We start from the raw sequence: 25,932 nt of genomic DNA on the forward strand, positions 1-25,932 counted from the left end.
CACCCTAAACGGTCTCAACCAACCCCACTATCTGGAGCCGTCAACTGGTCTGGGTAGAGTACGCCCGGAACACTCTTCCCATTTCTGCCATGGGACTTTTCCCTTTCGAGCGCTCCATGGGGTATCAGCCTCAACTCTTTCCTGAACAAGAGCAGGAGGTCAGCATATCCTCGTCCCAGTTGTTTGTCCGCCGCTGTTGATGTACCTGGAGAAGAGCCAGGGTGGCTATTCTCAAGACCAACTTCAGGTATCGTCGACGAGCGGACCATTGCCGGACCCTTGCTCCCTGCTACCACATTGGGCAGACACAGGCTTAATCCTAGACACATGGAAGATACGGAGGGTGAATACGGAGGGTACGGGGTAACACAAGACAGACAACAGTGGAATTCAAGATTCTGGAGATGGGAAAAGGACCAATGAAACCGGGGAGACTCTACCCAAAATGGCAGATCCCGAGTTGAAAGGCATACGAGGAAAGGTGCTGGGTTCCTGCTAAAGACATCTTGGATCTGGCCCTCATCGCCGATAAGATGTCATGTACAGTAATTTCCTCATTTTCCTTATTTGAGATATATTGGTTTAATAGATTCATCCTAATCACCTTTACCTTTTATGTTATACAACCTGTCCATGCATTATCATCTGTAGATGAGATGTTCCATCATGAATTGGAGCTTGGTACTCACAGGTCACCTTTGGCAGTGTGATAGGTATTGCAAGTAAAACTAGTGCATTAAAAGAACATGGCTCATTCTCAGAATGCACTTTTATGAAAATGCAAACAGGAATGGGCAGCAAGAAATCACAAGCCATAACCACTTTATCTCTCCCTTATGCACATGTAAGAGTGACATCTAGTGGAAATACGTCAGATACATAAATTGATGACTTAGAATGACTGCCATGCAGGGTTTCAACTTCATATTCAATCACACATATCCAGATATGAGGGCTAAAAAGTTGTAGTTACTTCCATAGAATTGTTATTGGATAGTATGACTTGCAGTCATTAATTAGGCCTAGTTGTGGTCAAAGGGTATCCTCCTGGAAGGATTGTATCCCAAGGGAAATGCAGTACTCTCTGTATATATTTGGAGAATGACATCCAAGATGGATTTTTGGGGCTGAGGCTTTTTTTTTTTAGATCCGATACATTCTATATGACCCATTCTATTCCCTCAGGCACCTTTCAGCATGGGAGAGAGAACAAAGACAATGGACTTCTCTGTCATGGCCACTAGGTGGAGTGCCGGAGCTTTTTGCATTCTTTGTCCGTGTGGCACGCTCGCATCAAAGCACACAGCCACACACACATTGTTGCCTCACACACGGCACAAAAAGATTTGTCACGTGGCTGTAGTCCCTCCAAAAGCTGACAATGACCTAGTTCCCCCTCTCTGAGCTCTCTATCTCTCCCATCATTCATCAGAAGTGGGCGTAGGCTAGGTGGCAGCATCACCATCACCACATCAGGCACCACACTAGGTCTGCTGCTACCTCTGCTGCACTCACTATCACACTGGAGAGAGGGAGACAAGCGGGACGAGAGATAGTGTGCAGGAGAAAAAGAGGGAGGAGGAGAGAAACAGAGGGAGGGTGTGTGTGAGAAAGAGAGACTGTAGGGAAGACTAGCTTGGAGGAAGAGAGCAAAAAAGGAAGGGTAAAAGAGATAAGGGGGCTAAACGAACAACAGGATGGCAGAGCCGGAGCTGAAACCATGGAACAGCCAGGAGAGCTTGAAGACGGCAACCGAGGACCAGGAGAAGATGGAGGGTAGGTACACCACTCCCGCACAACACACACACATAAACACACACACACATACTTTAGCCTAGCCTAGATACCACATGGCGCAGAGTTGCATCAGATGCTCAGGCTACTGCATAATCTGGTGCAGCATTGCATGCATTTATATATGGATGTTCATGTACTGTATATGTATTTGGTCATGCACATCTTTCAGGCATCTCGAGGTGGTATGGGGTTAGCTAGGGTTTTCTAATGATGTGATTTGCTACAGGGCTAGTGAGAGGTTAAGAGTGGGGATATGTTTTGACTTGTGAAATTGATCTGTCTGAAAGGCCTATGACAGCGCTTACACACACACATATATATATATATATACATTTATACATATATATATATATATATACATATATACATATACATATATATACATATACATATACATATATATACATATACATATGCATATATACATACATATATATATATATATATAGTGTATATATATATATAGTGTATATATATATATAGTGGGGAGAACAAATATTTGATACACTGACAATTTTGAAGGTTTTCCTACTTACAAAGCATGTAGAGGTCTATATTTTTTTTATCATAGGTCCACTTCAACTGCGAGAGACAGAATCAAAAATCCAAAAAATCATAGTGTATGATTTTTAAGTATTAATTTGCATTTTATTGCACGACATAAGTATTTGATCACCTACCAACCAGAAAGAATTCCGGCTCTCACAGACCTGTTAGTTTTTCTTTAAGAAGCCCTCCTGTTCTCCACTTATTACCTGTATTAACTGCACCTGTTTGAACTCGTTACCTGTATAAACGAAACCTGTCCACACACTCAATAAAACAGACTCCAAACTCTCCACAATGGCTAAGACCAGAGAGCTGTGTAAGGACATCAGGGTTAAATTGTAGCCCTGCACAAGGCTGGGATGGGCTACAGGACAATAGGTAGGCAGCTTGGTAAGAAGGCAACAACTACTGGCACAATTATTAGAAAGTGGAATAAGTTCAAGATGACGGTCAATCACCCTCGGTCTGGGGCTCCATGCAAGATTTCACCTCGTGGGGCATCAATGATCATGAGGAAGGTGAGGGATCAGCCCAGAACTACACGGCGGGACCTGGTCAATGACCTGAAGAGAGCTGGGACCACAGTCTCAAAGAAAACCATTAATAACACACTAAGCCGTCATGGATTAAAATCCTGCAGCGCACGCAAGGTCCTCCTGCTCAAGCCAGCGCATGTCCAGGCCCGTCTGAAGTTTGCCAATGACCATCTGGATGACCCAGAGGAGGAATGGGAGAAGATCATGTGGTCTGATGAGACAAAAATATAGCTTTTTTTTCATTGAGGATGCTTTTCTGCAAAGGGGACAGGATGACTGCACCGTATTGAGGGGAGGATGGATGGGGCCATGTATCACGAGATCTTGGCCAACAACCTCCTTCCCTCAGTGTACCTATGATAAAAATTACAGACCTCTACATGCTTTGTAAGTAGGAAAACCTGCAAAATCAGCAGTGTATCAAATACTTGTTCTGCCCATATATATATATATATACTGCTCAAAAAATAAAGGGAACACTAAAATAACACATCCTAGATCTGAATGAATGAAATATTCTTATTAAAAACTATTTTCTTTTACGTAGTTGAAAGTGCCGACAACAAAATCACATAAAAATTATCAATGGAAATCAAATGTATCAACCCATGTGTAAGGGATTTCTTCCAATGACGGAGAGGCGGACCAAAGCGCAGCGTTGTTATTTTGATTCATGTTTAATTCAAAGATAAACACGAACAAAACAAAACAAGAAACGTGAAAACCCAAAACAGCCCTATCTGGTGCAAACACAGAGACAGGTACAAACACACAGTGAAACCCAGGCTACCTAAGTATGATTCTCAATCAGAGACAACTAATGACACCTGCCTCTGAGAACCATACTAGGCCGAAACATAGAAATACCCAAATCATAGAAAAACAAACATAGACTCCCCATCCCAACTCACGCCCTGACCATACTAAATAATGACAAAACAAAGGAAATAAAGGTTAGAACGTGACACCATGGAGGTCTGGATTTGGAGTCACACTCAAAATTAAAGTGGAAAACCACACCACAGGCTGATCCAACTTTGATGTAATGTCCTTAAAACAAAATGAGGCTCAGTAGTGTGTGTGGCCTCCATGTGTGTGTGGCCTCCACGTGCCTGTATGACCTACAATGCCTGGGCATGCTCCTGATGAGGTGGCGGATGGTCTCCTGAGGGATCTCCTTCCAGACCTGGACTAAGGCATCCTCTAACTCCTGGACATTCTGTGGTGCAACGTGGCGTTGGTGGATGGAGCGAGACATGATGTCCCAGATGTGCTCAATTGGATTCAGGTCTGGAGAACGGGTGGGACAGTCCATAGCATCAAATGCCTTCCTCTTGCAAGAACTGCTGACACACTCCAGCCACATGAAGTCTAGCATTGTCTTGCACTAGGAGGAACCCAAGTCCAACCGCACCAGCATATGGTCTCACAAGGGGTCTGAGGATCTCATCTCGGTGCCTCATGGCAGTCAGGCGACCTCTGGCGAGCACATGGAGGGCTGTGCGGCCCCCCAAGAAATGCCACCCCACACCATGACTGACCCACCGCCAAACCGGTCATGCTGGAGGATGTTGCAGGCGTTCTCCACGGCCTCTCCAGACTCTGTCACGTCTGTCATGTGCTCAGTGTGAACCTGCTTTCATCTGTGAAGAGCACAGGGCGCCAGTGGTGAATTTGCCAATCTTGGTGTTCTCTGGCAAATGCCAAACGTCCTGCACGGTGTTGGGCTGTAAGCACAACCCCCACCTGTGGACGTCGGGCCCTCATACCACTCTCATGGAGTCTGTTTCTGACCATTTGAGCAGACACTTGCACATTTGTGGCCTGCTGGAGGTCATTTTGCAGGGTTCTGGCAGTGCTCCTCCTGCTCCTCCTTGCACAAAGGCGGAGGTAGCAGTCCTTCTGCTGGGTTGTGGCCCTCCTACGGCCTCCTCCACGTCTCCTGATGTACTGGCCTGTCTCCTGGTAGCGCCTCCATGCTCTGGACACTACGCTGACAAACACAGCAAACCTTCTTGCCACAGCTCGCATTGATGTGCCATCCTGGATGAGCTGCACTACTTGAGCCACTTGTGTGGGTTGTAGACTCCGTCTCATGCTACCACTAGAGTGAAAGCACCGCCAGCATTCAAAAGTGACCAAAACATCAGCCAGGAAGCATAGGAACTGAGAAGTGGTCTTTGGTCACCACCTGCAGAACCACTCCTTTATTGGGGTTGTCTAGCTAATTGCCTATAATTTCCACCTGTTGTCTATTCCATTTGAACAACAGCATGTGAAATGTATTGTCAATCAGTTTTGCTTCCAAAGTGGACAGTTTGATTTCACAGAAGTGTGATTGACTTGGAGTTACATTGTGTTGTTTAAGTGTTCCCTTTATTTTTTTGAGCAGTGTATATATATATATATATATATATATATATATACATACATACATACATACATACATACATACATACATACAGTGGGGCAAAAAAGTATTTAGTCAGCCACCATTGTGCAAGTTCTCCAACTTAAAAAGATGAGAGAGGCCTGTAATTTTCATCATAGGTACACTTCAACTATGACAGACAAAATTAGAAAAAAAATCCAGAAAATCACATTGTAGGATTTTTTATGAATTTATTTGCAAATTATGGTGGAAAAAAGTATTTGGTCAATAACAAAAGTTTATCTCAATACCTTTTTATATACCCTTTGTTGGTAATGACAGAGGTCAAATATTTTCTGTAAGTCTTCACAAGGTTTTCACACACTGTTGCTGGTATTTTGGCCCATTCCTCCATGCAGATCTCCTCTAGAGCAGTGATGTTTTGGGGCTGTTGCTGGTCAACACAGACTTTCAACTTTCAACACAGACTTTCTATGGGGTTGAGATCTGGAGACTGGCTAGGCCACTCCAGGACCTTGAAATGCTTCTTACGAAGCCACTCCTTCATTGCCCGGGCTGTGTGTTTGGGATCATTGTCATGCTGAAAGACCCAGCCACGTTTCATCTTCAATGCCCTTGCTGATGGAAGGAGGTTTTCACTCAATCTCACAATACATTGCCCCATTCATTCTTTCCTTTACAAGGATTCAGTCGTCCTGGTCCCTTTGCAGAAAAACAGCCCCAAAGCATGATGTTTCCACCCCCATGCTTCACAGTAGGTATGGTGTTCTTTGGATGCAACTCAGCATTCTTTGTCCTCCAAACACAACGAGTTGAGTTTTTACCAAAAAGTTATATTTTGGTTTCATCTGACCATATGACATTCTCCCAATCTTCTTCTGGATCATCCAAATGCTCTCTAGCAAACTTTAGACGGGCCTGGACATGTACTGGCTTAAACAGGGGGACACGTCTGGCACTGCAGGATTTGAGTCCCTGGCGGCGTAAGGTGTTACTGATGGTAGGCTTTGTTACTTTGGTCCCAGCTCTCTGCAGGTCATTCACTAAGTCCCCCCGTGTGGTTCTGGGATTTTTGCTCACCGTTCTTGTGATCATTTGGACCCCACGGGGTGAGATCTTGCGTGGAGCCCCAGATCGAGGGAGATTATCAGTGGTCTTGTATGTCTTCCATTTCCTAATAATTGCTCCCACCGTTGATTTCCTCAAACCAAGCTGCTTACCTATTGCAGAATCAGTTTTCCCAGCCTGGTGCAGGTCTACAATTTTGTTTCTGGTGTCCTTTGACAGCTCTTTGGTCTAGGCCATGGTGTAGTTTGGAGTGTGACTGTTTGAGGTTGTGGACAGGTGTCTTTTATACTGATAACAAGTTCAAACAGGTGCCATTAATACAGGTAACGAGTGGAGGACAGAGGAGCATCTTAAAGAAGAAGTTACAGGTCTGTGAGAGCCAGGAATCTTGCTTGTTTGAAGGTGACCAAATTCTTATTTTCCACCATAATTTGCAAATAAGTTCACTAAAAATCCTAAAATGTGATTTTCTGAACTTTTTCCCCTCATTTTGTCTGTCATAGTTGAAATGTACCTATGATGAAAATTACAGGCCTCTCATCTTTTTAAGTGGGAGAACTTGCACAATTGGTGGCTGACTAAATACTTTTTTGCCCCACTGTACATACACACACAGACAAACACTCAACATTTCTGCATTAATGCGTTAATGAGATCTGGTCTGTCTTGGTTTCTTATGGCTGAGATCCTGTTACCGGGAGCGATATAACAACAACCAGTGATAGTACAGGGCGCCATATTCAAAATAACAGAAATCTCATAAGATAAATGTTTGAGGAATTTTAATTATGTCGTTTTCAAGGCAGTCAATTGTTGTTAATCCCACCACAGTGTCCGATTTCAAATAAGATTTACGGGGAATGCACCACAAACGATTATGTTAGGTCACCAACAACTCACTAAAATATACAGCCAATTTTACCAGCCAAAGAGAGAGAGAGAATAAGCACATATAGAGATAAAATGAATCACTAACCTTTGATAATCTTCATCAGATGACACTCATAGGACTTCATGTTACACAATACATGCATGTTTGGTTTGATAAAGTTCATATTGATATCAGAAAATCTGAGTTTACATTGGCGTATTAGATTCACTAGTTCCAAAAACATCCAGTGATTTTGCATAGCCACATCATTCAACAGAAATACTCATCATAAATGTAGATGATAATACAATTTATACACATGAAATTATAGATATCCCTCTCCTTAATGCAACCGCTGTGTCAGATTTCAAAAACAATTTACGGAAAAAGAAATGCATGCAATAATCTGAGACGGCACGCAAAAGTAAAAACACCACAGCCGCAAAGATGGCGTCAACATAAACAAGAAATGACATGATAGATATTCCCTTACCTTTGATGATCTACATCAGAAAGCACTCCAGGAATCCCAGGTCCACAATAAATGTTTGTTTTGTTCGAAAATGTCCGTTATTTATGTCCAAATACCTTCTTCCGTTCTGTATACATATCCAAACACTAATTCTGGTCAACATTATATCAGACAAAAACTTCAAAAAGTGATATTACCGGTCGAAGAAACATTTCAAACTTAGTAACATATAGCTTCAATAAAGTTCCAACCGGAGTACTCCTTCTTGTCTTCATGAGCAATGGAATGCAAGTGACTACCACGAGGAATAAACATGATCAGAAAATGGCTGACTGCCAGACACCTGACTGATTCTGCTATCATTCACTCCCACAGCATCATAGAAGTCTCATTATAATTTCTATTGATGGTTGACATCTAGTTGAACCCCTAGGCAGTGCAACATTACTCATATCTCAAGGGGATTTCATTGGGGACTCTGGTGAATACATACAAAGCTCAGATTTCTGACTTCCTGTTTTGATTTCAACTCAGGATTTTGCCTGCCAATATGAGTGCTGTTATACTCACAGACATCATTCAAACAGTTTTAGAAACTTTAGAGTGTTTTCTATCCAATACCAATAATAAAATGCATATATTAGAAACTGAGACTGAGGAGCAGGCCGTTTACTTTAGGCACCTTATTCATCCAAGATACTCAATACTGCCCCCCAGCCATAAAAAGTTAACAGGTTCGAAGATGCACTGGAGTGGTATTAGTCAACTTGGCATTCATCTGATGTCATCTGTGTTATAACCCACAGATTTTCATAAGCATCCAATAGAAGTCAATACAGGGCAATGTAAAGTCAATGTGCTGCTCAACTCCTGAACTATCATCGAGAGGAGAGTGCCAGCAATCCCTTTTAATGAACTCTACCTTGTCCCCCTCTTTTCCACCTTGTCACCCCCTCCTCCCTCAACCTTTTCCTCTCATCCTGCAGCTGAGGCATCTCCGGACAACACTGACCAGCCTCCGGCGCAGGACAAGCTTCCATTCAAACCTGCCTCCCCATCCACCCCTACCCCTACGGCTGCTGATGCCATGGAAGCCACCACCCCTACCGCAGAGGCCTCATCCCCAGCCAAGGCGGCAGGCGGCAAGATTGAACTGAAGCGCAGCATCACGCTCTTTAACGGTGTGGGCATGATCATTGGCACCATCATTGGCTCAGGCATCTTCATCACACCCACCGGGGTGGTTAAGGAGGCGGGCTCGGCCGGTCTTTCGCTAGTGGTGTGGGCCGTGTGTGGTGTGGTGTCCACCATGGGCGCCCTATGCTATGCCGAGCTGGGTACCACCATTACCAAGTCAGGCGGAGACTACACCTATATCCTGGAGGTGTGTGTGGGGGGGTGGGGTGGTTATGTTGGGGGTTGTGTTTGTGTATGTCTGTGTGCTATCTGCGGGGCTTGAGAAACAAGCAGAAGCCAAAACTCTGTTGTTTGCAGCTGGACAAATGAAGTTGTATTGTAGGTGTACGGTGAGCTGGCCGCCTTCCTCAAGCTGTGGGTGGAGATGCTGATCATCAGGCCGTCCTCCCAGTACGTGGTGTCGTTGGTGTTCGCCACCTACCTGCTCAAACCCCTCTACCCAAACTGCAGTGTGCCCGATAGTGCTGCAAAGCTCATCGCTTGTCTCTGCCTCAGTGAGTATAACCATCACTTACCTCCGGAATCGGGGTGTCTGTACATTGCAGAAATAATACTTTAAAAATATTATTAGTGAATTATACAAATATTGACAAGTACTGCAACACAACCAAACAGCTGTTTCTTAGCCAGCTGCATTATTTAATATTTGTTTACCACCACTACTTCTGTATTCACTCAATTACTATTTTGCTGGCCTCCCTTATATCTTTTTTTAAGGGACTGTTTTCCCCCACTGATGTTCTCTCACGTCTGCTGTATATTCATTTTTAAATAACAAAAATACATTAATAAAATAATAAAAACATAAACATATGCAATTTACATTCGAGGGTCAATCATGTTCTACCCTGTGTTTCGCTCGGTCAGCATCGTTGACCTTCGTGAACTGCATCAGCGTGCGGGCAGCCACCAAGGTCCAGGACTTGTTCACTGTGTCCAAGCTCCTGGCCCTGATCATCATCATCATCTTCGGCTTCATTCAGATCGGAACCGGTAAGTTCAGACACATGTACCGGTGTCTGTGGGTAAGTCAGACACACGTCTGACACATCCTCTCATCCTGTCTATAGGTTTGTGCTTTTTATACATATTTCACCACGTCTTAGCTAGCCATGTGTATTATCCAGTGTTTTTGCAACCATCTCTTTATAAAATACTCAAGTGAACTTGAAAATTATTTTGAAATTTCATAGCCTACTGTCTGCGATATAGCTAAACCATCTGCACCCTCTTGAATTCCTAGCAAAATAGCTTTGTATTTAAAGACAACCCACCCATCCAACATACATTGTGCAGCCACCTTTTCTCCCTACTACATCTGGTCCCGCTGCCACAAGACCACTCCGGCTACCTTGGTGCTGCACATTGGGTTGCCATGGAAACTAAAACAAATCAATCAAATCAAATCTTATCTGTCACATGCTTTGTAAACAGCAGGTGTAGACTAACAGTGAAATGCTGTTACAAAATCCATTCCCAACAATGCAGAGAGAAAAAAAAAATCTGTTTAAAAAAATAACTAGCCAATGAGCTTGTTCCTTGTGCTGTGCTCTTAAGATTCTTACGACTGGAGCGGAGGACGGGGAAACATGAACACTCTGCCATCTGAAAAGAAGGGGTGTCTGCTTCAGTTTTCTCTCTCTAGCATCTTCTACCTCTCATGTAGATTCTAGAGTAGGAGAGACAGGACAAGGTGAAGGAAAGACTCATAGCCTTATACAACACATTTTCCAAAAAGTAGTAGCATTAGTCACGTAAACACAGAAATAAACAAATGGCACATTGGATTCCTAATTTTAAAAATAAGTGGTGCTTTTCTTACCGAGGAGACAAAGTTAAATAAATTACTACCATAAACGTTACATACAAATCTGAGTAGTATATATTGTGCACAGATATATTGTGCACACAAGAGAGCAGTGATAGAGAGATCAGCAATCAGCACTGCATATGGATGGGGTCCAGCTCCCCTCTTCACTTCTAATATGTCAATGTGTCATTGTACCCAAATTTATCATTTTAGGAGTCAAGGACATGTGGTTTCTGTTACAAAGCAAGTATAGTATAGTATATTTTACCCTACTTTTCTCCCAATATATGCTTGAAAATAAGCAAAGTAAATATTTGCCAAAGATAAATGATCTTACCGCATGGGCGGATAATTTGGCATGTAGATTATCTTGTTGAGTTCAAAATCAACACAACTATTTAAAAAAAATCTTGATGAGATTGCCATTTTTCAGAGTTGTAAACCCTATTTTCATTTTATCACCACTGCACCTTTGATGTAGGCCTGGATGACAACAAATAGCCACAACTCACAGGAGTATCATTGTTTGTCTCTAGAGATTACGTTCATTTATTCCAACATGGTCAATAAGGCCTACACTCTTCCAAGGTATGCACCGTTCTGCTTGTTCAGGGACGAGAGCTAGAAAGACAGAGGGGCAGAGAGAAAGAGAGAGGTATATTATACTAAGCAGTGCTTCTATGGCATCCTAACAATTGAAGCGTTGTCATTTACAACTAGAATGGAAGCGCTGTCATTTACAACTAAAATGAACAGGTAGACAAGACAGTGGATTAGAAAACAAACATTTTCCATTTTCCAATCATTTAAGGGGGGGGGGGGGTGAGAAGGATTACTTTATCCTATCCTAGGTATTCCTTAAAGAGGTGGGGTTTCAGGTGTCTCCGGAAGGTGGTGATTGACTCCGCTGTCCTGGCGTCGTGAGGGAGTTTGTTCCACCATTGGGGGGCCAGAGCAGCGAACAGTTTTGACTGGGCTGAGCGGGAACTGTACTTCCTCAGTGGTAGGGAGGCGAGCAGGCCAGAGGTGGATGAATGCAGTGCCCGTGTTTGGGTGTAGGGCCTGATCAGAGCCTGGAGGTACTGCGGTGCCGTTCCCCTCACAGCTCCGTAGGCAAGCACCATGGTCTTGTAGCGGATGCGAGCTTCAACTGGAAGCCAGTGGAGAGAGCGGAGGAGCGGGGTGACGTGAGAGAACTTGGGAAGGTTGAACACCAGACGGGCTGCGGCGTTCTGGATGAGTTGTAGGGGTTTAATGGCACAGGCAGGGAGCCCAGCCAACAGCGAGTTGCAGTAATCCAGACGGGAGATGACAAGTGCCTGGATTAGGACCTGCGCCGCTTCCTGTGTGAGGCAGGGTCGTACTCTGCGGATGTTGTAGAGCATGAACCTACAGGAACGGGCCACCGCCTTGATGTTAGTTGAGAACGACAGGGTGTTGTCCAGGATCACGCCAAGGTTCTTAGCGCTCTGGGAGGAGGACACAATGGAGTTGTCAACCGTGATGGCGAGATCATGGAACGGGCAGTCCTTCAACGGGAGGAAGAGCAGCTCCGTCTTGCCGAGGTTCAGCTTGAGGTGGTGATCCGTCATCCACACTGATATGTCTGCCAGACATGCAGAGATGCGATTCGCCACCTGGTCATCAGAAGGGGGAAAGGAGAAGATTAATTGTGTGTCGTCTGCTTAGCAATGATAGGAGAGACCATGTGAGGTTATGACAGAGCCAAGTGACTTGGTGTATAGCGAGAATAGGAGAGGGCCTAGAACAGAGCCCTGGGGGACACCAGTGGTGAGAGCGCGTGGTGAGGAGACAGATTCTCGCCACGCCACCTGGTAGGAGCGACCTGTCAGGTAGGACGCAATCCAAGCGTGGGCCGCGCCGGAGATGCCCAACTCGGAGAGGGTGGAGAGGAGGATCTGATGGTTCACAGTATCGAAGGCAGCCGATAGGTCTAGAAGGATGAGAGCAGAGGAGAGAGAGTTAGCTTTAGCAGTGCGGAGCGCCTCCGTGATACAGAAAAGAGCAGTCTCAGTTGAATGACTAGTCTTGAAACCTGACTGATTTGGATCAAGAAGGTCATTCTGAGAGAGATAGCGGGAGAGCTGGCCAAGGACGGCACGTTCAAGAGTTTTGGAGAGAAAAGAAAGAAGGGATACTGGTCTGTAGTTGTTGACATCGGAGGGATCGAGTGTAGGTTTTTTCAGAAGGGGTGCAACTCTCGCTCTCTTGAAGACGGAAGGGACGTAGCCAGCGGTCAGGGATGAGTTGATGAGCGAGGTGAGGTAAGGGAGAAGGTTTCCGGAAATGGTCTGGAGAAGAGAGGAGGGGATAGGGTCAAGCGGGCAGGTTTTGTGGGGCGGCCGGCCATCACAAGAAGCGAGATTTCATCTGGAGAGAGAGGGGAGAAAGAGGTCAGAGCACAGGGTAGGGCAGTGTGAGCAGAACCAGCGGTGTCGTTTGACTTAGCAAACGAGGATCGGATGTCGTCGACCTTCTTTTCAAAATGGTTGACGAAGTCATCTGCAGAGAGGGAGGAGGGGGAGGGAGGGGGAGGAGGATTCAGGAGGGAGGAGAAGGTGGCAAAGAGCTTCCTAGGGTTAGAGGCAGATGCTTGGAATTTAGAGTGGTAGAAAGTGGCTTTAGCAGCAGAGACAGAGGAGGAAAATGTAGAGAGGAGGGAGTGAAAGGATGCCAGGTCCGCAGGGAGGCGAGTTTTCCGCTCGGCTGCCCGGAGCCCTGTTCTGTGAGCTCGCAATGAGTCGTCGAGCCACGGAGCGGGAGGGGAGGACCGAGCCGGCCTGGAGGATAGGGGACATAGAGAGTCAAGGGATGCAGAAAGGGAAGAGAGGAGGGTTGAGGAGGCAGAATCAGGAGATAGGTTGGAGAAGGTTTGAGCAGAGGGAAGAGATGATAGGATGGAAGAGGAGAGAGTAGCGGGGGAGAGAGAGCGAAGGTTGGGACGGCGCGATACCATCCGAGTAGGGGCAGTGTGGGAAGTGTTGGATGAGAGCGAGAGGGAAAAGGATACAAGGTAGTGGTCGGAGACTTGGAGGGGAGTTGCAATGAGGTTAGTGGAAGAACAGCATCTAGTAAAGATGAGGTCGATCGTATTGCCTGCCTTGTGAGTAGGGGGAAGGTGAGAGGGTGAGGTCAAAAGAGGAGAGGAGTGGAAAGAAGGAGGCAGAGAGGAATGAGTCAAAGGTAGACGTGGGGAGGTTAAAGTCGCCCAGGACTGTGAGAGGTGAGCCGTCCTCAGGAAAGGAGCTTATCAAGGCATCAAGCTCATTGATGAACTCTCCGAGGGAACCTGGAGGGCGATAAATGATAAGGATGTTAAGCTTGAAAGGGCTGGTAACTGTGACAGCATGGAATTCAAAGGAGGCGATAGACAGATGGGTAAGGGGAGAAAGAGAGAATGACCACCTGGGAGAGATGAGGATCCCGGTGCCACCACCCCGCTGACCAGAAGCTCTCGGGGTGTGCGAGAACACGTGGGCGGACGAAGAGAGAGCAGTAGGAGTAGCAGTGTTATCTGTGGTGATCCATGTTTCCGTCAGTGCCAAGAAGTCGAGGGACTGGAGGGAGGCATAGGCTGAGATGAACTCTGCCTTGTTGGCCGCAGATCGGCAGTTCCAGAGGCTACCGGAGACCTGGAACTCCACGTGGGTCGTGCGCGCAGGGACCACCAGATTAGGGTGGCCGCGGCCACGCGGTGTGGAGCGTTTGTATGGTCTGTGCAGAGAGGAGAGAACAGGGATAGATAGACACATAGTTGACAGGCTACAGAAGAGGCTACGCTAATGCAAAGGAGATTGGAATGACAAGTGGACTACACGTCTCGAATGTTCAGAAAGTTAAGCTTACGTAGCAAGAATCTTATTGACTAAAATGATTGAAATGATACAGTACTGCTGGAGTAGGCTAGCTGGCAGTGGCTGCGTTGTTGACTTTGTAGGCTAGCTGGCAGTGGCTGCGTTGTTGACACTACACTAATCAAGTCGTTCCGTTGAGTGTAATAGTTTCTACAGTGCTGCTATTCGGATGCTAGCTGGCTAGCTAGCAGTGTTGATTACGTTGCGTTACGTTAAAAGAACGACAATAGCTGGCTAGCTAACCTAGAAAATCGCTCTAGACTACACAATTGTCTTAGATACAAAGACGGCTATGTAGCTAGCTAGCTACGATCAAACAAATCAAACCGTTGTACTGTAATGAAGTGAAATGAAAATGTGATACTACCTGTGGAGCGAAGCGGAATGTTGACCGGGTTGTTGAAGTTCTATTCGGTAGACGTTGGCTAGCTGTTGGCTAGCTAGCTAGCAGTATCTCCTACATTAAGGACGACAAATAGCTGGCTAGCTAACCTCGGTAAATTAAGATAATCACTCTAAGTCTACACACTCTAAACTACACAATTATCTTGGATACGAAGACAGCAAAGACAACTATGTAGCTAGCTAACACTACACTAATCAAGTCGTTCAGTTGAGTGAATAGTTTCTACAGTGCTGGTAGACGGTGGACGTTAGCTAGCTGCTGGGCAGATAGCAGTGTAGACTACGTTAGGACGACGAAATACGATAATTATGCAATTATCTTTGATACAAAGACGGCTATGTAGCTAGCTAAGAAGAAATTGCTAAGATTAGACAAATCAAACCGTTGTACTATAATGAAATGTAATGAAAAGTTATACTACCTGCGGACCGAAGTGTAGATGCGACCGCTCGCTCCAACCCGGAAACGGAAGTTGTAGGCTTTTCACTGGCCTGGCTTTTATGTGAATAATTGAGTGGATAGACATTTGTTATCATCAAAAAGGTCTCCCTCCTCATTTTAAAATGTCAACTCCCAAACTTGATTATATTCTCAGCGCATCAATGGCAGATGGACTAACCCAGGGTTAGGTGTTTGGAGGGAGCAGCCTATGTCAAAAAAAGCAATTTTCTCTTTTTCAAAATGTCATTTCTATCAGTCTAATGTAGTCATACATAGCAAGTGTGCAAAGGCAAAACATATTGGGCCAAATTATCGCAACAATTGTGACTTTATATGGCTTCATATCAAAACGCTCACGTGTGCGTGTGTACACGTGTGTGTCTACCATATTCCATGCAGCAAACATCCATGCATTCAATATACTGTTTATATTCTCAGTTCATTGTTCGTTGGAGTCAGTTCCTTTTGCCAAGTAGTGACATCTAATGCTGCTTTCTTGTCTGTGTCTAAACAGGTGATGTGCCATACCTGACACCAGAATTAGCATTTGAAGGCAGCAAATGGGGAGTCGACAACATTGTGTTGGCTCTATACAGTGGACTCTTTGCTTTTGGCGGATGGTAAGGGCCTTGCAACACCACACAGGGCACGTTTACACCCAAGTCCTATTAGGTTCCAACATAACAAAATGTTTCAAAGCTATATGCAATGGAAAGTGTTAACAAGCACTTCTTATTGGACAATTTCAAATAGTTTGTTTCCGTTTGCTTCTATTTTGTGCGTAGTATATACGACCCTGATATTATCATATGACTTTTGTTAATCAAGATGATCTGATCACAATTGATCCAGGGTTCAATGCGTCTACACATGGTATTAAAAACATGTCTATTACATTGCGACAACAGTGACAGCATGTGTTTTTGACCGTCTACCTGCACAATCAGAATGTGGACACAAACTGTTCACAGGATGCTTGTTATGTACTATGGATATAATTCCAGTGTGTAGCCTATAGAAGGTTGATGCTACACAACTAATCTAAACGGATCTAATATTAGATGCTGTAATGTACAGTTGACGTCGGAAGTTTACATACACTTAGATTGGAGTCATTAAAACCAGTTTTTCAACCACACAAATTTCTTGTTAACGAACTATAGCTTTGGCAAGTCGGTTAGGACATCTACTTTGTGCATGACACAAGACATTTTTCCAACAATTGCTTACAGACTGATTATTTCACTTATATTTCACTGTATCACAAGTCAGGTTGGTCAGAAGTTTACATACAATAAGTTGACTGTGCCTTGTAACAGCTTGGAGAATTCCAGAAGCTTCTGATAGGCTTATTGACATAATTTGAGTCAATTGGAGGTGTACCTGTGGATGTATTTCAAAGCTTACCTTCAAACTTGACACCATGAGAAAATCTAAAGAAATCAGCCAAGACCTCAGAAAAACAATTGTAGACCACAAGTCTGTTTCATCCTTGGGAGCAATTTCCAAATGCCTAAAGGTACCATTTTCCTCTGTACAACAATAGTACGCAAGTATAAACACCATGGGACCACTAAGCCGTCATACCACTCAGGAAGGAGATGCGTCCTGCCCCATAGAGATGGACGTCCTTTGGTGCGAAAAGTGCAAATCAATCCCAGAACAACAGCAAAGGACGTTGTGAAGATGCTGGGGAAAACAGGTACAAAAGTATCTATATCCACAGTAAAACAAGTCCTATATCGACATAACCTGAAAGTGTCAAGGGTGTGTACGGGAGGCGAAGTCAGGTGCAGGAGAGCAGAGTGTAGTGAACAGGTGCACTTTAATTCCGTTCCACAAAATACAGCACATTAAAACAATAACGTGCTAAAATCACGGAACATGGCAAAAGTAAAGCGCATGACAATAATCCACATAACAAACAAACAATTACACACAAAGACATGGAGGGGAAACAGATGAATAAATACATGCAGTAATTATGGAATGAAAACCAGGTGTGTAAATGTCCATTGGTTTTTGTCTTGTTCCAACAAGACAAAACCAATGGAATATGAGAAATGGAGAGGCGATGGCTACAAAGCCGGTGACGTCGATCGCCGAACGCCGCCCGAACAAGGAGAGGAGCCGACTTCAGTGGAAGTTGTGACAGAAAAGCCGCTCAGCAAGGAAGAAGCCACTGCTCCAAAACCGCCATAAAATAGCCAGACTACGGTTTGCAACTGTACGTGGACAAAGATAGTACTTTTTGGAGAAATGTCCTCTGATCTGATGCAATAAAAATATAATTGTTTGACCATCATTATGTTTCGACGAAAAAGGGGGAGGCTTGCAAGCTGAAGAACACCATCCCAAACAGTGAAGCATGGGGGTGGCAGCATCATGTTGTGGGGCTGCTTTGCTGCAGGAGGGACTGGTGCACTTCACATAATAGATGGCATCATAAGGTAGGACAATTGTGGATGTATTGAAGCAACATCTCAAGACATCAGTCAGGAAGTTAAAGCTTTTTCGCAAATGGGTCTTCCAAATGGACAATGACCCCAACCATACTTCCAAAGTTGTGGCATAATGGCTTAAGGTCAACAAAGTCAAGGTATTGGAGTGGCCATCACAAAGCCCTGACCTCAATCCTATAGAGAATTTGTGGGCAGAACTAAAAAAGCGTGTGCGAGCAAGGAGGCCTCCAAACCTGACTCGGTTACACCAGCTCTTTCGGGAGGAATGGGACAAAATTCACCCAACTTATTGTGGAAAGCTTCTGGAAGGCTACACAAAACGTTTGACCCAAGTTAAACAATTTAAAGGCAATTCTACCAAATACTAACTGAGTGTTTGTAAACCTCCGACCCATTGGCAATATGATGAAAGAAATAAAAGCTGAAATAAATCATTCTTTCTACTATTATTCTGACATATCATATATTTAAAATATAGTGGTGATCCTAACTGACATCCTAAGGGCATTTTTACTAGGATTAAATGTCAGGAATTGTGAAAAACTGAGTTTAAATTTATTTGGCTGAGGTGTATGTAAACTTCCAACTTCAACTGTTTTTGTTGGAATATAATGCATCATGTTCTGTTTCCTCTCCTTTAGGAATTACCTGAATTACGTGACAGAGGAAATGATCAATCCAGAGAGGTGATTTATGTGTGATTAAGGTTTTGTTGAGGATTGTACAGTGTTAATCAAATGTCACACTCATATAATGTAATCACATTGAATGCAGTCATAAAATTGCATGAATTTAAACACAAATATTAGATCAAATCACACTGTTGACTCTGAACCTCAAATGTGATTGGCTGACACATTATGAGTGCCCCCAATGACATGATCTTTAATTGATGAAACCTGCCCCTGTCCCTGTTCCAGAAACCTGCCCCTGTCCATCATTATCTCCATGCCCATTGTGACCGTGGTGTACGTACTGACCAACCTGGCCTATTTCACCACTATCCCCCCGAGTGTGATGGTTGAGTCCGAGGCAGTAGCTGTGGTAAGGATGGCTTTATTAAAGATCACGTTTTGGAGCAGGATAACAGTGAGCTCATATTACCTAAGTTCCTGCCATTTATTTTGCTAACAAAAAAGTAACAGACAGCATAATAATGGCAAAGATAGTACATTGAGATGTTGAATTGGAATGAGAGTATTCAATGGTAGTGCTTTCCCATTGCAGATATTTGGGGAATACCATCTTGGTGTGATGTCCTGGCTCATCCCTGTCTTCGTGGGCCTGTCCTGCTTCGGCGCTGTCAACGGAAGCCTGTTCACCTCGGCACGGTCTGTATCTATATCCACAGATAACTTGACAAAGAGTGTGTGTATCTGTGTGTTTTTAATTCAATCCTTTGATACTTAAAGCCTAGAGATTTTATCAAAATGCTGCACAACTGCAGAACACTCAATCATCAGGGTTCGTCTGCCTCTTCTTATAGGCTGTTTTATGCTGGCGCTCGAGAGGGTCAGCTCCCTGCTGCACTGGGATTGGTCCACACTGACCTCTTCACCCCAGTGCCCTCCCTAATTTTCACAGTGAGTACTGCCATTGGTCCCTGAATTAATCTCAAATGTAATGCCATCCTTGGTTAGACAGAATTTTACATTTCAGAACCCAGAATTGGTCAATCTGGTACAGATGATTATTTGTAGATACGGTACATCTCAACATCGTACATAGTAACTGAATAGTAGTTATTCCCATTACAATAAAACATTGTATCAATAAAGTGGTACATTTACTGCATTTGAATGGTAACCTTTCGCTGAAAAAAAGTTGGGAGTGGAGTAAACGTGTGTGCAGCTGGACAACACAATTAGCTATCACAAAATGAAATGAGGAATTCGGGTTAATATGTGAGCCCAATGTCTATATATGATTCCTCTCCCTGCAGTGTTTCCTGTCCATGCTTTACGCCCTGTCCAGGGACATCTTCTCGGTTATCAACCTGTTCAGCTTCTTTACCTGGTTGTGTGTGGGCATGGCGATCGCCGGCTTGCTGTGGCTCCGCTGGACCAAGCCAGAGCTCAGGAGGCCCATCAAGGTACTGTTTCTGTACACAGCTCTATGACCACAAGAAGTTGAAAATACATTGGAAAAACATAATTCAAACAATTTTGCTCATTGGGAGGCTCAGGTTATGGTTACTCTTCAAATGCATCCTTCCTTCATCCCTACCTTGAAGTAATCACTGATCTGACATGGCTGGATTGGTATATACCAGATTTTCTATACATTTCTTTAGGCAGGCCCCGTCATTAGGCAGGATTAGGCGGATCAACAGTTAAACTGAAGAAGACACACCTCCAACAACAACACATAAAACCTCACATAATTCGGCCCAAAAACCAATGACAATTTCTCTCAACCAATGGCATATGGGCTTTTTGGGTAAACGGTCATTTTATTTATTTTATTTTATTTCACCTTTATTTTACCAGGTAGGCTAGTTGACAACAAGTTCTCATTTACAACTGCGACCTGGCCAAGATAAAGCATAGCAGTGTGAACAGACAACAACACAGAGTTACACATGGAGTAAACAATAAACAAGTCAATAACACAGTAGAAAAAAAGAGTCTATATACATTGTGTGCAAAAGGCATGAGGAGTTAGGCGAATAATTACAATTTAGCAGATTAACACTGGAGTGATGAATGATCAGATGGTCATGTGCAGGTAGAAATACTGGTGTGCAAAAGAGCAAAAAAGTAAATAAATAAAAACAGTATGGGGATGAGGTAGGTAAATTGGGTGGGCTATTTACCGATGGACTATGTACAGCTGCAGCGATCGGTTAGCTGCTCAGATAGCAGATGTTTAAAGTTGGTGAGGGAGATAAAAGTCTCCAACTTCAGCGATGCCACCTTTTGATAAGCAGTACCCACTTTGTCAAAGGAAGGGGCACAACATATTTTGCTTGTCCATTCCCAGCGTACCTCTCCAGCGTGCGGTTGGAGAGACACGTCTCTGCAGCGCTCCACCAACGTTCCATAAAAAAAATGATCTAACATAAATCATGTAGCAGATATAGGATATGGTACAAAGAGTATGTGGCCTTTTCTGCAGCTGGAGATAAAATGTATGACAATGTAATGGAGATGGACACTTTTTACATCGTAGAGGTTTCTCCCATCAAATAGCCTAACCTAAATTGCTCTCAATCAAATAAAAAATGTGCTGTCATGTTATCAAACAAAATATCATAAAAACAGGATAGGTCAAAGAGACATAGACAATATATAATGGACAATCACAGCTGTTGTCCAGGAGTTTCAACCCATTGTCAGTGGGTTCAAGTTTGAATCTGTCCATTTTTAACAAGCTGATCATAGTGAAAAAGAAAATACTTCTGCATTTCACGCTGTGTAACCACATTGAAAATAGGCTCGCGATAACGCCTGATAAAGTTGGGTAGCTGATATTTAGAGCTTAAATAGCCAAATTGATTAGTCACAGGCATCAGGAATGCCAATACCTTTTGGACTTCTTTTTTTGGTGCAGTTCTGGACTGGCCTTGATTTCCACATCCACAGACATTGGTTTTTGGTCTGGTCCGGACCAAGTCTGAACGTCTTGATGAGCCCAAACATAGACGTCTACAAATTCATGTTTTTCAACTTTCATTCAGAACCAAAAATTAGCTTGATGTCAACATCCGGGAAATACATATTTTCAAATGTCTGTAAAATAATTGTTTTTATCATCTGGAAAAAAAAGTATTTTCAACGTTCATTCAGAACTGAAAATGAACCTAATTTCTACATCCGGAAAATACATATTTTATCGCAGCGCTAGCTGTGCCACCAGAGACTCTGGGTTCGCCGCGACTGGGAGGTCCGTGGGGCGACGCATAATTGGCCTAGCGTCGTCCGGGTTAGGGAGGGTTTGGCCGGTATGGATATCCTTGTCTCATCGCGCACCAGCGACTCCTGTGGCAGGCTGGGCGCAGGGCTCGCTAACCAAGGTTGCCAGGTGTACGGTGTTTCCTCTGACACATTGTAGCGGCTGGCTTCCGGGTTGGATGCGGGCTGTGTTAAGAAGCAGTGCGGCTTGGTTGGGTTGTGTTTGGGAGGACCCATGACTTTCGACCTTCGTCTCTCCCGAGCCCGTACGGGAGTTGTAGCAATGAGACAACTACTAATAATTGGATACTATGAAATTGGGGAGAAAAAGGGGGTTAAAATTCCAAAAATAAATAAATAAACTTTTCACCTTTCATTCAGAAATGAAATTGAATGTCTGGAAAATACGTCTAATACATTTATTTTCAACTTAATTTTGCTTACTGGGACTATTCTAGTTTTTTGGGGGTGGCATTTTTTGGCCTCACCTATAGCAGCAGAATGGCAAGGACCGGCCCTGGCCCTACTCAATTAAAATATTATGTTCCTGCAGGAAGTTGAAAATATATTTGTCCATCCACAGCGCGATAGAATGTTTGAAGTGATATGAAGCTGAGCTCATTTTTGTTTCATCCAGTAACCATTGGGTTTCTGTACATTAGTCTTATCTTATTTTCCCTGGCAGATTTGGTTGGTGGTCCCTGTGGTGTTTGTGCTGGGCTGTGTCTTCATGATCGTGGTGTCCTTCTGGGCAGCTCCCTTCGAGTGCCTGATAGGCAGTGGGATCATCCTCACTGGTATCCCCGCCTATCTTCTGGGGTACAAGTGGAAGAAGCCCCACATTGTAAAGAAGATCTTAGGTGAGCTGGATATACATTTAACTCTTACATTCTGTCTGTATGTACAGTACTGCAAAGTCAAGGCCAATGATTTTGTTCCTGTTTTGTTTTTTTTTTTTTTTTTTGAAAATTGCCGTTTTTGTTTTTGCACGTATAGTAACAAGCTCTTTTGTGTCTAGATTTGTAAGAAGTTTTTACTCAAATGCAAAGTTTGCATGTTTATTCCCAAATTAAATTGAACATACAAAGTAAATAAGGGTTTGAAAGAAAAACAATCATACAGGTTAAGGTAATTTAAAATAGTCACATTTAGACATTTCTACATGCAATCTTTCCATTCCTGCAAATGAAATGTGGCCTTCAGTTTTAGACTACCATAAAATAACTCATGTGAAATGTGTGTTTTTCTTTTTTCAGAGATCTTTACTCTGTTCTGCCAGAAGATTTTTATGTCCGTTCCAGAAGAACGTGAAGAGAAGGAGTCAGCTGAAGTAGCTGAAGAAGTCGAAACAACAAAGGATGACTGAGTCAATGTTTTAGTTGGAACATTACATGTTTACAGTCATTGTTGCTTTTGTTACAGAGTTCCATGACTCTTGGTAATGTAGGGGTTTATGCGAATTGCTTCGGTGTACATATTTTGTATTTTACATGCATTTTCTTACTGTATTGTCTCTTTGTATTCTCTCCAGCAATTCAATTCCACTTTTCAGTGATATAGTTTACTTTCAAACTTTTTCACATTTTTCCTAAACTAACCTTTTTTACATTTCATATGTTGTAACCTATTTTGCACAGTATTCAATAGGCCTGAATTAAGCTAAAAAGGAAAATCTATTTATATTAACAAAAGTCATATATGTGTTGGTATGTTCTCTAGACAATCATCCAATCATCTTTGATAATGCGTACAATACCCTGCTTTGTCTTAAAACGGTCTTCATCGAACTGAAGATAATTTCATATTTGACTTATGAATTATATAACTATTAATCCCCACTTCAACTGACGGTATGTCTTTAACTCAGTGTAGTTGAAGGAACTAGCTACTGGTTACCTAAGTTGATTGAACAATGGCCATCAATCTGTGATAAACCCATTATTTTATTCAGGTAACTCATACCACACATTCTGTAAACTACCTTAATTTCCCTTTGACATGATTGCACTCATGATAACAATTAAGATTTTAACATCTAGTTGTGCACTGTATTGCTACAATCAATTTTAAATCCATTGTTTGGAACACAGTTATATCCCATTCTCAAATTCACTTTGAAACATTTTCAAATAATTAACTTATTTATTCGACAGATTACTATTTGAAGCACATTTGTGCAAAGTGGATTTCTGATATGATATCTGATGTGTTGCCTTAAGATTGATGTCACACAAAAACAAAACACCTAATGGCACTATTACAATCCATAATCCTGAAGCATTACAGATTTAGCATTAGAAATGTGAAGGTAATTTCTGATTGAGCCGACATATCCAGATTTTACCATGAATGCCATCCCTGCCAATACGGGAACATTGCATTTACATTTTTGTTGGGCTTTAGCACTACATTTACGTGATATGTGTGGAATATAGCCTTAATGAAATTCTGGAGGCACAAAATATTAGCACAAACATGTACATGTTACTGAATTATGGACACAATGCAGTACAGAATGTTAACTGCTTCAATTATTCTACTTTTTAAAAATCCTCATTGAATTCTTGAATCGCTGGGAAAGTAGGGACAATAGCACAATAGGTCACTGCACTTACAGAAAGCACAAACGGTGAAGTAACTTGACAGGCACAGAGTTTACAGATAGAGTAAACAAGGACGTTTAGGGAATAGGGACGTTTAAATGGATTACTGATTGCTTTGTCTTGTAAGAGTATATTCATGACTGCCAGCATGAAGGAGAAACTGTCGGGGTACCTTCATATTTTTGTGGCCCAAAATGCACCGCACAACATAGTTCAGGTGTGTACATAGTCTTGCGTATTATGTACGATAAAGCCTTTGAATGTACTGAATGTTATGGTATAATACATTTTATTATTTGAATAGGAAGAAACAATTGTACCTCTGTCAGTTATTGTGACTTAAATGTCAGTGACCATGGCGGGTATGTACAATAACCATTAAACTATTTTTGTTCAAAAGGTCTGTGTCTTTGTTGCGAAATTAATAAACTCATTTATCTTTCACATATTTCACATATTTTTTTGTATTATCATTCTAATTTTAAAACCCATCTAGGGAGTGATGCTGGAAATAATTGCAAGCTAAAGCATGATGGTGCAATGCTTTGAATGTGTCAACATCTTTATTGCATCTGTCTATTTAAAATAACTAAGGATTTGTATTATTATGTACTTTCATGGGAAACAACGTCAGCTATTGCAAAGCTCAGCGACACTGGCTGCATACAGACAACAACCCATTCCCACAACAAGATGACACATCTCCAAAGAACAAAATTGGCTATATGGAGGGTCTCGGAATACAACCACTGTACCCAGTACTCCATGATCATCATCTGATATGAAGTGTTTGGATAATATTAGTCTTGACTCTATGCAATATGCTCTCTTTTGCGATTGTTTCTGTGTTGATTTCCAAAGCTAGTATCTAAGGCATGGATTAATGAACTCTGTGTTCATTGATTCCCAAACGGTAATAGGATTGAGGCATGCTCTGGGAAAGGAGTTCATATCCGCGAGGAAAGGAAATGAGGATGCTGCCTCTGTGATTTGAAGCCAGTCGCGGATCCACTAAGGATCATATTAAAGATGGTAGATTGTCTTGGTTCATAGATTTAGATAGTGGGCCCACTTGTTATGAAGCCTGTTTTAGCATGGCCTGAGCCATTGAGGACTTTTACAATTTTGAATTAGTCAAATGGGTGGGACTTCCTATTGGCTAAGGAAGGATACCATAATTCCAACACTCCTGAGCAAACATGTGATAACTGCAGGTGGCAGTAAATCACCATAGCTTGGCTTCAAGCCTGTTCAGACAACACACTCCAGGTGGTGGTATGCACCCTTGATTACTGACTGTCGATAAACTTGTAGAAGCAGAAGAAGAAGAAATATACTACTTTAAAATGGAGATTGCCCTGAGTGGCACTGCTCATGATGTCACGGATGCCATTATGGCAAAGATGCAAAGGTGTGGCCTCTATCCAACTCTATGGCCTAGAAATACAGCTATGCATGGCGTGATGCCTTTTGACCAAAAGTCTTCGTCAGGCACCATTGAGATTGAAGGTTAATGTTTCACTAAAATCGAGGTGGAGCTCAGGTGGAATGTCAACATTA

The 25,932-nt window shown here is 43.0% G+C and overlaps 1 protein-coding gene across 1 annotated transcript; it reads left to right on the forward strand.

The window, feature by feature from the left end:
- The first annotated feature begins 1,541 nt into the window (after positions 1-1,541).
- On the forward strand, positions 1,542-24,793 carry LOC135528564 (large neutral amino acids transporter small subunit 1-like). The gene is made up of 12 exons (XM_064957735.1): positions 1,542-1,776; positions 8,672-9,069; positions 9,205-9,376; positions 9,750-9,875; positions 15,929-16,034; positions 18,518-18,562; positions 18,797-18,920; positions 19,104-19,207; positions 19,363-19,459; positions 19,819-19,968; positions 22,455-22,629; positions 23,026-24,793. Exons 1-12 carry the CDS (start codon positions 1,698-1,700, stop codon positions 23,133-23,135), a joined length of 1,686 nt encoding a protein of 561 aa, XP_064813807.1. The 5' UTR covers positions 1,542-1,697; the 3' UTR covers positions 23,136-24,793.
- The last annotated feature ends 1,139 nt before the right edge of the window (positions 24,794-25,932 follow it).

This window comes from Oncorhynchus masou, chromosome 33, assembly GCF_036934945.1.
Source record: "Oncorhynchus masou masou isolate Uvic2021 chromosome 33, UVic_Omas_1.1, whole genome shotgun sequence".
Lineage (NCBI taxonomy): Eukaryota > Metazoa > Chordata > Actinopteri > Salmoniformes > Salmonidae > Oncorhynchus > Oncorhynchus masou.

Coding starts and splice junctions, on each gene's coding strand:
- LOC135528564 (XM_064957735.1), top strand. CDS start 1,698: ATGGCAGAGCCGGAGCTGAAACCATGGAACAGCCAGGAGAGCTTGAAG. Junction 9,070..9,204: donor ACTACACCTATATCCTGGAG/GTGTGTGTGGGG, acceptor GTTGTATTGTAG/GTGTACGGTGAGCTGGCCGC. Junction 22,630..23,025: donor CATTGTAAAGAAGATCTTAG/GTGAGCTGGATA, acceptor TTCTTTTTTCAG/AGATCTTTACTCTGTTCTGC.